General features: G+C 33.1%; 2 protein-coding genes across 3 annotated transcripts; both read right to left on the bottom strand.

Annotated features, from left to right (window-relative positions):
- Positions 1–219: 219 nt before the first annotated feature.
- On the bottom strand, positions 220–1,094 carry LOC120074326 (RmlC-like cupins superfamily protein). The gene has a single exon (XM_039027415.2). The coding sequence runs from the start codon at positions 973–975 to the stop codon at positions 352–354; it is 624 nt and encodes a 207-aa protein (XP_038883343.1). The 5' UTR covers positions 976–1,094; the 3' UTR covers positions 220–351.
- Positions 1,095–4,753: 3,659 nt separating this feature from the next.
- Positions 4,754–7,229, bottom strand: LOC120074106 (F-box/RNI-like superfamily protein). Of its 2 annotated transcripts, XM_039027117.2 has the most exons (3): positions 6,996–7,229; positions 6,866–6,925; positions 4,754–6,482 (listed from the first exon to the last, which is right to left on the bottom strand). In XM_039027117.2, exon 3 carries the CDS (start codon positions 6,337–6,339, stop codon positions 5,092–5,094), a length of 1,248 nt encoding a protein of 415 aa, XP_038883045.1. In that variant the 5' UTR covers positions 6,340–6,482; positions 6,866–6,925; positions 6,996–7,229; the 3' UTR covers positions 4,754–5,091. The 2 variants fall into 2 exon arrangements, with proteins under 2 accessions (XP_038883045.1, XP_090168253.1); XM_090312127.1 differs by having other exon boundaries at positions 6,866–7,163.
- Positions 7,230–11,973: the final 4,744 nt, after the last annotated feature.

The following is an 11,973-nucleotide window of genomic DNA, read 5'->3' as shown; positions in this document are numbered from 1 at the left end:
TTTGGTCGTTCAATATTTTGACACGTTTATTATGATATTTTACTTCAGATTTATCTTGCTAAATCGATGCTAGTTGTAATTTCATTTTTAAACCGATTCCATCTTAATGAGTTAACATAATCTTAATAATAGAGACCAAAATAATCAATTTTTCTAAGTTCAGGAACTAAAACAGATGTTTTTGAAAGTTTAAAGATCAAAATAAAACAAGATTCAAACTTTAAGAACCAAAATAAGATTTAAACCACGGAAAAAAATTCAATGTCTTCCTCATTAAATTACAAAACAACACCCAAACAATAAAAATTTAAAATTTAAGAATAAGGAAAAAAAAAAGATGAAAGAGAATTCTCAAGATTCAAACATTCTCTTCATCCTCCTAATCTCCTTAGAACTCAACCCAAAAGCCTTCTCCAAAAGCTCTTCTTTAATCCCGGACCCAAAAATGGCCGCCGCCATTTTCTGAGTCCCCGGATTCTGACTATTAAAACACCCAAAAACCGTCGCTTTTCTCTTCCCCACGTTCATCTGAAAATGAACCAGCCCTCTCGGAATCACCATCACTTCCCCTTCTTCAATTACCTTCGCGTAAACCCGGTTCGCCGAGTCAACAAAACCGACGTAAACCCTCCCCTGAACCACGTACACCATTTCCGCCCCCCGTGGGTGCACGTGCGGCGGATTTATTGCCCCTTCTTTGAAATCGGCGCGTACGAACGACATTCCCAGCGTGTTCAATCCCGGGAAATTACTTGGGTTTGCCGATACGGTTGCGAACCCACTTTCCGAGAAGGATCCGCAGGATTTTCCGCCGGAGAAGATGAAGTCATTGGCGGTGACGGCGGTTGAGTTCTTGCATAATTTATTTGGGGATTTTGGGTTTGAAATTGGGATGCAGAAATCTTGAAGTGGGTCGGGATCGGAGGCCATGGCGATTGTGAGAATTAAAATGGGTATGAGGATTTTGAGAGACATTTCGATTTGAACTTTGTGAGTGATCAAATTGTTTGTGTTGTTTGATGATTCCAATAATCTTGGGGTGGTTGATGGGTTTATATACAATTAAAGAACGTCTTCAATCACGAATTGATCCAAAAAATTTTAAAGACAATTTTAATTATATCATCTAACATTTTTTTTTCTTTTAGATAGCTTGATCAAAGCTACAATTTGTATAAATGTCTAACTGAGATGGATGGATTTTTATATTTGAATAAAATATCGATATCAATATTTATAAAAAAAAATAGGTAATGAATAATAAATATGTTAACTTATTTAAAATGTTAATTTAAATATTTATTTTAAGATTTATTGAAAATATAAAAATTAAATTTGAAATCTATTGAAAGTATATGGACTAAATGTTAAAAAATATAAAGAATAAATTTTTGAAAGGTCAACTTGAGCATCACTCCGCCATAATTGACATATACCTTTTCAATTTGAGATCAAAACTTAAATCTCCACATTTTAGTATAGTAGGATCCAAACGAAAATACTAATAGATTAAATTATTATAAATTTTAGATTATTATATATTGAAATTAAATCATCACATATTAAAATTAGAAAGGCCTAAATTTAAAGTTTATAAGCCCAAATCATTGTTATACATCCTTACGTTATTACCCTTGCATTACGATAATGTTTTTATCACCCACCTTAAGAACTTTTTAAATATCTCACCCACACCCATCTTTGATTTCTTTAGGCTTCATTGAAATTATTGTAGTTTTTAAAATAATCATTCGTAGTTGTACTTTTTAAAAAAAATCAGCTATAAAAATAAATAAAATAATGTTTGGTAATTTCAGCTTAAATTTGAAGTAGGTAGTGTATTTGGTAAATAAATATAAAAACATATTATTTTAGATATGATAACTAAAATAGATTTATAATCAATTTTTTTAGAAAAAAAATTGTAATAAAAATTTAAATAATTATTTAATATGATAAATTTTGTTTGTTATAGATTAATTCTCAAATATTAAGGAAAATAGTTTTATTTTAAAAAATGAATATGTTATACTTAAAAAAAAAGATGCAATTAACTCATGAAAAATATAGACTTAATTAGGTGAGAAATAGATAAATATATAAAATAAATCTTCTTTTTAAAGTATAAAATTGAAAATTAAATATTAATTAAAAATTTTATATGATTTTAGGAGAATTCAAAAGTTAGAAAGATACCACTTTTAAAGTCAACGTAAAATTATCTATTTTTTAAAAATGATTTTAACAAATTTAATTAAATCTGTTTTACCAAATACAAAAAACGGTTAAGATTGTTTTTAAATGGTTTTTTGATACAGTAATACCAAACGTAACCTAATTTTCTTGTCCCCAATTTTTTCTTTTCACTCCATTTCTAATTAAAGATTTTTTAAAAATAAAATAAGTATCCACACGCGCGTACAAACACATTGGAAATCTCGATTTCAGGTGAAAGATGAGAAATAAGGTGATATTTGTGTTTAATTATTTGATTAGTTCATATAGAAAAGTTTATTGTATTCATGATACTTGTGAAATGGCCAATATGCCATGATTGTATCTCATGGAATGATGTGGGTGGTGCATGCTTGATTGCTCACAAATTGAGCTGCCAACCACTATATATTTTTACTTGAGGCTTAAGGAAGAAGGATGGTGCAAGAATGATTAAATGTTTTGCCATTTGTGAATGTGGGGTTATTATTACTCGCATTCTTTTGATTTTTCCCTCTATAACTACTTATCATAATTCATATATATACACAATTATCAAAATTATTTGGACATGTGACGTATTTTGATGCATACTACATACACACACATTATGTACACGTGACGATAAAGAAAGATTACAGATGATTTGGTAAAGTTCAAATCCTTGCTAGTAAATTTATAACATAATATTCTAAAAATTAATATATAAAAAACATGACCCATCATTAAAAATGATAACACTAAAATATTAGTCAAAATGAGCATACAAAAAATAAATAAATAATAAACTCAACTTCTTTCTCATTTGCTTCTTGTGTTATCTACTAACTCTCAAAATTTAGGTCATAATAATTCTTATCTATCTAATTAATCTTTTTTTTTTCCTTTCTAAAAAGGAAAGATTGAAAAGATACTTTGAAATCTTACTGTATTTTAAATAACCATTTTGATTAAGATAAACTACGAGCATCTACAACCTTTTCTTCGTCACTCCATCCTCTTTTTTTCTTTCCATTGAAAATTGTCTTCAAATAGAATAGGACAAAGATTTCATTTCCTTCTTTTTGAATTCAACATTAGGTGGAAAATTCAGCTCTCTATCTTTTTATGTCAATAGTATACATTTTATGTCAAATAAGATATGCTCACTTTGAAATAGAGAGACTAAAAATTTATACTATAGCACACTTAAAAGAAATTAAGCCTTTCTCGAACAATGTATTAAGGAGAGAGAGAAACAACAACAATTATTCATTTACAAACACAGTGCAAAAGAGTGTGAATTTGAGCCTAGCTCATCCATTTAGGTATGAGGTTTGGATTAACTTTGTTGCTACTAAAAACACTTCATTTTCACTTAGAAATACTTTTGCAAGCACTTAGAAAATCACTACAAGACTCTACATTCCCATCTCAAACGTGATATAATTTATTGAAAAATATTAACCCCAAAAGCAACCGAAAATGAAAGAGACTACCACCTCACAATATAGTTGGCAATTGGCATACACCAAACTTGCAAATTAATTATTAACTATAAAGTAACGAAAAGCTAACATGATTTAAGAACCAAATAACAAACAGCAACCTCAATACTAAGCAATATGATAGATCTTGCCAACAATTTCATTTACAAAATGGATCACAAGAAAGAAGATTAAGAGCTTTCTACCTCTCCCAATTCTCATCATAGAGAATACTCAAAACGACATGCCAAAATGCCCAGTGGCCGGCCCTATCTAACAAACAATTACTTTGGCCACACACTAACCATACAAATTCTCACCCCCCGTTTCCTTCCTCATTTCCTTCCTCACGCGCTTCTGTGAACACACTAGTCTAATAGGAGTCTATCACAATACAATACAAATGACTTAAATGAGCTAAACACCAAGAAACAGAATGACATATTATTGGGGATTTGGGATGTATTTTTTAACATTCCCGAACTGCAAAACAACTAAAAGCTGTGGGTAGTAATCAATTTTGTAAAGAAACAAACTTGGCTGCCCTGTGCCCTTGTGGCCCTAAGATACAAACAGTCAATATATATACCAAAATTGAAACAAAAGCTGGCCATGGGAATCATCTCACTGGCAAATAGTACAAGCTGGCTACTTACTAAATGTGTTCTCTTTCGTAAATAAGAGATTTTGATTCCACACTTCCTAGCTATACATATAATGCAAGAAATAAGAGTAGCTGTAAAACTCAAGAGACAGCAGTAAAATCATAAACTATGTCAAAACAATAATCCAAAAAAAACAAATGTTTTGATGGTATTATCATTTAACGAGAAAGAAAGACGAAAAAAACAAAAAAAAACGTGCAAAGCTTCTATGCCAACGCTCCTAACATATCAGAGGATAGATTTATCAATATGTAACCTTGTATCTTGGAAGATTTGAGTTCCTTGACAATGCTCCTGCCTCAGTTTTGATAGAAAATACCCTCACAGACAACATGCATGCTCAAATACAACAGCCGAAGAAGGGTTATATAAACAAATAACTAAATGTTTCCTGACATGGAATCTGTATAAATGAAAAGCACGTGATTTATAAATGCTATTTGCTTGAAGTATATATGGAAAAGAAAAAAGAGTTCAGGGGACTTGGAAAAATATACAAAATCAGAGAAGATAGATACAGAATCCTAGCAAGTCTCTAGAAATGAACCTGTGGAAAATGAAAAGAAAAGTTTCGTCATATGTCAACAAGGATTGCAATTGACAATTGCTCAAAGTAATGAATGGTTGTAAAGAAAGACAAATGATTTCAGAATTATGACTGTGGAACAAGTAGGATCTCAGGATCCTTATGGGGTGGATTATAATCTCATAAATCTCGAATGGACTTGGCGATCTCCATGAACTTTCTATTCATATTCAAACTGAACCTCCACGTGCATATACTTTCTCATCAATTGGACAACGGAAAAGGTGAAGTTCGCTAAAGTTTGGCATTCATCATGGGTTTTGACCTCAGAAACAACCCCACATATGATCAACTTTTTCAAATTGGGGCACCTTCCTAGAAGTTTTCCCATCCATTCAGAGAAAAATTCACTAACTACACTCCATCCAAGTTCAAGCACTACCACATTCAACAAATTAGATGACCCCTGCAAGCTATGCTGAAGGATTCCATCTTTCAAATCATAACATAGAGATAGATGGCTTAACCTAGGAAAACACATACAAATAGTCTCTAAATCCACTACCTCATCATCGTCATCAAATACCACACCCCAAAGCCGAAGCTTCCTTAACTTTGATGATTTTGAGATCATGTGGTAGAATTTTGGCCACATAATTGTAAAGTTGCAGACATCTACAACCTCAAGATTTTCCATGTTCTCACCAATATCAAGATGGATAACACTTACATCATCAATCCTTAGAACTCTCAAGGCTCCCTTGCTAACCACTTCAAACAGCTCAAGAGTACAATCTTTTAAATGCATTACTTCAAGGGTATCAGCCTCCAATATAAACTTGTCCAAACTGATTGCTTCAACATATATATCTTTCAATGAGGAACTGCTAACTTCCATATCAGACATTGCAATATCAGGACTGATCAGAGCCAATTTCTCAAGTTTAGGACAAGTGGTCAGAAGAAGGCTCAAATCCAATGTAGAGACACTGACATGATTCAGTGAAAGTGATTTTAAGCAAGGGAACTTCTGATAACTGGGTTCTACACCTGTTATAGAATTATAAGCCAATGCCAGCACTTCAAGCTTCTGTCGACCACATTTCTCAATAATATTGAAGATCGGGGTTGTCTTCACATGATAGTGAAGTTGGCGCAAAGTATCCCTAGTATACATGAGCCAAGCCATCACGGGTGCAGCAGAGAATTCATCAACTTCATCCATTGAAATTGCCAAATGTTGCAGCGCAGTTGTCTGAAATATCGTTTGAGTTATAAGAATTTCCAATCTGCTGGTTGAGAGTTCATGATAGACAGGCCAATCACGAGAATCAAAAGAGAGGGTGTGGAGGTGATTGCGCCAAGCCTCTCTCCATTTCTTGCAAGTTACCGAAGCGATCACTGCATCTCGAGCACCTCTGAGCTGGGAAAGTATGTTACCAATCACTTCAACAGGAAGATGCTCCATCCCCAAAATAGGAAGCACAAGATGAACCAATTACTTCCAGAAATTTACACAGAGCATGAAATTCCAGCACCCAAAACCATGAATACACACCCAATAACAGGATTTAAATCTTAAAGCCGCCTAGTGCCCATCATCTGTACTATCTGCAGCAGTTATTAAGAACCAGAAAACCAATAAAAAACGGGTTTTCAATCAAAATGACGAAAGTAATTCAATACAAATTGCCAACAAAAAACCGGATCTGAAACAGAAATCTAAAAAAGAAAAGTTACCTACTAAAACAAAATTCTCACATGTAAAGTACAAATGAATCTGCAATCTGGGGTTTTACTAAAACAACAATGCTCACTCAAAATCCCCAGAAATTCCAAATTGTATCGGAAATCGATCGTCAACAAACAAACAGGACAAACTAATTAACGCGGCCAGCCATCAACCGCTTGAACCAATCTAATTCTCAGTACAAGTAATGGAAACGATAATCTATCAATTTCTAAACGTAATCATAACAGATGACTTGGCTTACTCGATACTGAGATGAAAATGATCCCGATCGAACTTGAACACCGGCGGCCATAGCAACAGGCTGTCAAAATGAAGACCTAGATTGTAAGAAGGGGAAGCTATTGGGGAATTAGATGGAAATTGATACTTACTGAAATCGAACAAAGATAAGATCGGAATCGGAACTTTGCATTCCACTGCTTGAGAAAAAATAAAATATTATAATAATTAAAATAATGAAAGTCGGGACTGGGAAGGGTTTGCGTTGCGTGTGTAAGGTGTTTCAACGTTTGACCACTGCTATGCTCTACACCCTACCCGTCGCTCCCTTTCTAATCCCTATTATCCTTTTTTTTTCTTTGTTAAATTATCAAACAGTTTAGCTTAATCTTAATTAGCATTCACTTCTTCAAAGTTAGTCGCTCATTTTTTCTTGTAATTATTATACTAATAAAAGTTAGACAATATTAAAGAAAAAATACAATCTGTTGGTACTTATTTGGTTTAAGAAGTTATATAAGAGACACTTTCGAAAATAGTTCTTAAATCATTTACGTCTTGAAGTTAGTTGACCATTATTTACATGTAAAAAAATATAGGAAAATTATTAGAAATTTTCACCTTACACGTTTTTTTTTAAATTCATTCACATAGGTTTTCTTGATCTATCTCAGGCGAGATCGATACCGAGATTTAGTTAAAAAAAAATTCTAACTTATTGATTGTTTTGGACCTTGTCTTGCTACATTTAGCCAAATTACACACTGATATTTAAAAGAATCGAAATGTTATGTAATCTTCCCAAATTTTTCCAAAATTAAAAAATCAAACTATGAAATATTACATAATTTAGAGGAATTTGAAAATATAATTGGTAAATTATTTAGATAATCAGAAAATCAATTTAGAAATTCGTGTAAATATAAATTGAAAGAAAGATTTGCAAGATTTTATATTTGGGAAATATCGCCCAAGATGAACCAAGAAAAACTATTTTTATGAGTTTTCAAAAAACATACTAATTTTGTAAGGTGAAAACTTAAACGTGTTATTTCTGACAATTTCCTAAAAAATATATTAATATGATGTTTAAAGAAAAAAAATGGCCATGACATGGTAAATTGAGATTAAAAAGGAAAAAACTCAATTTATTTTTTTTTCGTTGAAATTCACTTGTTGTTAAACTTTGTTGGTAAATTTAATGGAATAACTAAGCATACTGTCACGCGGTTAGAGCTCTTGCGCATGCAGCCTCCCGTGTGACACCTCGATTGTCCCAAGTCGAGGTAAGCCTTCTATAATACCCTCAAGTTAGATTGGTTTCGCCCTCCCATGAGCTCATCAAGGGAGTGGAAATAGCTCCCGACCAGTGTGGTGCTAAGGCTATATGTTCGTCCATCATAGACACTCAGGAATAGGCATATGCCTATAGCACCGCTTGTTCGCTATCTCGATGCCCCAGTGAGCATACCTTGGGACTAGTCAGCCCACTCGTATCTCGCCATGCATGTCAGATCATTGATATGTGACACTCTCCCCCACTCGATTTCACAACGTCCTTGTTGCGTGGAGGAGTGCAAACTCGCCCTTAGGGTCGTCACATGGTGTAGTTATTCCCTGCATACTCTAATAGAGGTCTTCATGCAAATCCTTAAACTTGTTTTATCAGTTAATTAAGTTTAAGTTCCTTTAATTGTGTGTTAAAGATGTGTATTAACATTAATGCAAGAGTAAGCTAAGTATATTTAATGAAAGATGTGTTGTTAATGTTTAAGAGAAGGAAAATCTTCTTAAGTGTTAGGAGTATATGCTCTCAGGTTGTAAAAGCAGTCGAAGCATAGAAAGTTTGGGAGTTTAAACAATGGCAAGCTGGAAAAGAGGCAGGAAAAATATGTTAAATATGGAATGTTGAGCTCTCGGGTGAGGTGGAAATAAGTTAAAAACTTAGAGAAAGTAGAGGACCCCACGCGTCGGAGCTATGAGGCGCCATGCGGCTAGAGGTCTAGGAAGAGGACGTTATAGCTAAATACAACAATGTGGTGTGAGGGAAGTTTGCTACCAACCTCGTATGCCAATGTTGAGAGCTAGGTTGATAAGCGAGGTGGGGGAGGATATAACGATGGGTAGAAGTATGCGCTGATCAGGAAAAGGCTGAAGTGGCCGCAAGGCCATGTAGTGAAGTTAAGCTGAGGAATTGAACTTAATATGATGGAATACACAAGCATGCAACGGAAGCAAACAAAATCAATAAGCACTCTAATTACATTTAATTTTAGTTCTAAAGCATGCATTTTCAAAAAATTACAAGTGGGTTTCATATTACATACCTCTTGATGAATTCTTCAATTCCAAGTTGCTCTTCACTCCAATTCAACTCCAAATCGACCGTGAACTCTACTATTCTCATCCTTGAATTTGAGTGGTAGAACTCAGATTTGAGTGAATTTTATGAAGGAAATTGGTGAGTTTGAAGAGGAAAAAGAAAAAGTTCCGGAAAAAAAAATCTCCAGCTTCAGCCAACTTATCTCTTTTTCAATTCAGAGAGTTTTTGTTCACTAGCAGCATGCAACCATTTCCATAATGAAATTGGCCAACAGCTGCTATCAATTGGAAGGTGAGAATTGTGTGATTACATGAGGAACACACTTCAAGCTTGAGAAAAGTGAGAAAAACCCACTTTCTTAAATTTCTAATTTTTCTCAAATTAATTCCTTAATTTCCAAAAATCTAATTAGTTCCAAATTAATTAAATTAAATTTGATTAATTTCTAATTAATCAAATTCAAAATTTCAATATTCAATTTCCCAAATTGAATTTTAAAATTGAAATTAATTTTATTTTTAATTAATTAAACATATTTATTTAATTAATTAATTTAATATCAAATATCAAATTAATCACACATCTAATTTCCAACATGAATCTTATTCATGTAATTAATATCTAAATCAATATTTAAACATTATAAATTCTCCAATTTCGTTTAATTTCAATAAATTAAACATTAATTATATGGAATATAATTAAACAACCCTAATTTGATTTTGAATTTATTCAAACTCAAAACCCTAATTTCAATTTAAACATTTTCAAATTGAAACTCAATTTGAACAATTCAAATTGATATCATTCCAAATTTACTCAATTTAATAATTCAAGGTGTTCATGTTTTACAACTAGTAGAGGGACCCGATGGACCTACAGATCATGAACTCCAACGATTTAAGATTAATTGGTTAAAACTCTTCAGAAAAATTAATCAGTATTCGTTAACTATCAAATCACACCACTATAGCTCGATAGTTGCACTCTCCTCACTATAGATATATTGTGTCCACATGATTTAACCATAACCAGTAAGTCGACCCTTCACAGGTTGTTCGTAATAATGGTTGGGTCAATATGCTATTTTACCCCCGATATTACGTCTTGTTCCTTAAATTCTAACTGATTCTCTAATGAACAATTGGTTTTTGATCTAATCATTAAACTGAATCCTTCTCAGGTCAGTGAGAGGGTGGGGGCCCTTGTTCAAAACTTGGATACAGTACTTAAGAGAATAACTTTTCTCCTATCCCTAAAATGGGTAAGTGTGAATTCCATCTTACACCCTATGTCCCCAACTATCTACCCGGTCTTACCCCTGAAATGGGAGGCTTATTAAGTCGGCGCTGTTGAGCCAACCCTCACCCATGCAAATATAAGGATAATCCCAAATAAATCGGAGTTCATAGTTAGCTCAGGATTAAGAGCAAGTTACCTAGGTCATCTAAGTGAAATAGACAGTCTTAAACAGTAAACAACGTTATAAAGTAAGAGTGACTTATTTCTTAGTCCGATCTTATAGAAACTCATTGCATAGGACGACCCTACTTCTCATGTCAATACATGAATGAATCTGGATCATTTCGTTTATAGTATCTTTACAACAACTTGTAACCGCTAGCTACAAAGTAGACCACATCCAATAGTGTTACTAAAATAAGGTACCCAACCTTAATCATATACTATAGACTGTTTTGGTTATTTACTTGAACTTGATCCATCTTTATGTCTCTACATAAAGTTCAAGTATTCATATAATAGCCATGGATCTTAGTTTATTGGATTTAGACTTTATGAATGCAATTAATAGATTCAATAACAACTTTGTTGAAGAAATGTTGAATAATATCTTTATTGATAATAGAATGTATTTAAGTTTACAAACTGTGAGTTTTATGATACACAACCCAACAAATTAACTGGTAAGTAAGCTAGATGGCAATCTTAGAGATGTCAATTGGAAGATAAGTATGCCAGATGGTGTTTAATTAAGTTGGAACGTCATGCAAGCCTAAGTATAAATTAACATGATGAAGAAGGCAAATGGTTTGCCAAAAGTTTTTTTACGACTAAGGGAAAAAGTGTTGTTGCAATTTGAAGACTTAGAAAGCGAGAGAGTTCTCAGCAAGCTTGAAGGAAAATTGGAGGATTCCAATCAACTCAAAAGGAGTAATGCTCAAATTCTAAGGTAAGTGAAAATTAAGATGTTTATGAGCAAATTCGTAGAAAGGAGTTTAGCTAAATGAATGTTAAGATTAAAGTTATGAAATCTGGAAAATTGAAAATTGAAATGATATTGTGGATGAATAAGCAGACAACTGTATACAAAGAACAAGCAAGCAGTTGACCAATTGATGATATACATTGATGCATAGACAAAGAGTTCATAACTAAGGTGCTCTGAGTACATCGCATAGTAGATGTTCATCACATAGGCTGAGAAGGTGTTTCAGTGCTTATCCGAGCACCCTGAGGAAAGATATCCAAATTTTCAACCATGTTATAAGGTAAGATGGCTAAGGATAGCTCATGCGGTAAAGATGGGTTATGATGCGTTAAACCTAGTTGTGATGCGATAAATTACTAGTATGCGATGAAGTTAAGTTTATACGCTAAGTTCAAAAGGGAGCTAGTTATACTGACCAAAGAACCTTTCCTTATTTCAAGGCAAACACAAGTAGGAGAGGCTTACAAACCCTTTGGATAAGTAGCTTAAGACAGTGAGTTACTAGTTTTCAAAATATTTTCTAAGTGTTTTACTTATGAATGTTAAACGCATAGTTACTCTTACTTCAATGTTCAAC

Source organism: Benincasa hispida, chromosome 3 (genome assembly GCF_027475165.1).
Source record: "Benincasa hispida cultivar pf3 chromosome 3, pf3_genome.v1.1, whole genome shotgun sequence".
Classification (NCBI taxonomy): domain Eukaryota; kingdom Viridiplantae; phylum Streptophyta; class Magnoliopsida; order Cucurbitales; family Cucurbitaceae; genus Benincasa; species Benincasa hispida.
The sequence above is the reverse complement of the archived record's forward strand: the minus strand, read 5'-3'. Positions and strand labels throughout refer to the sequence as shown.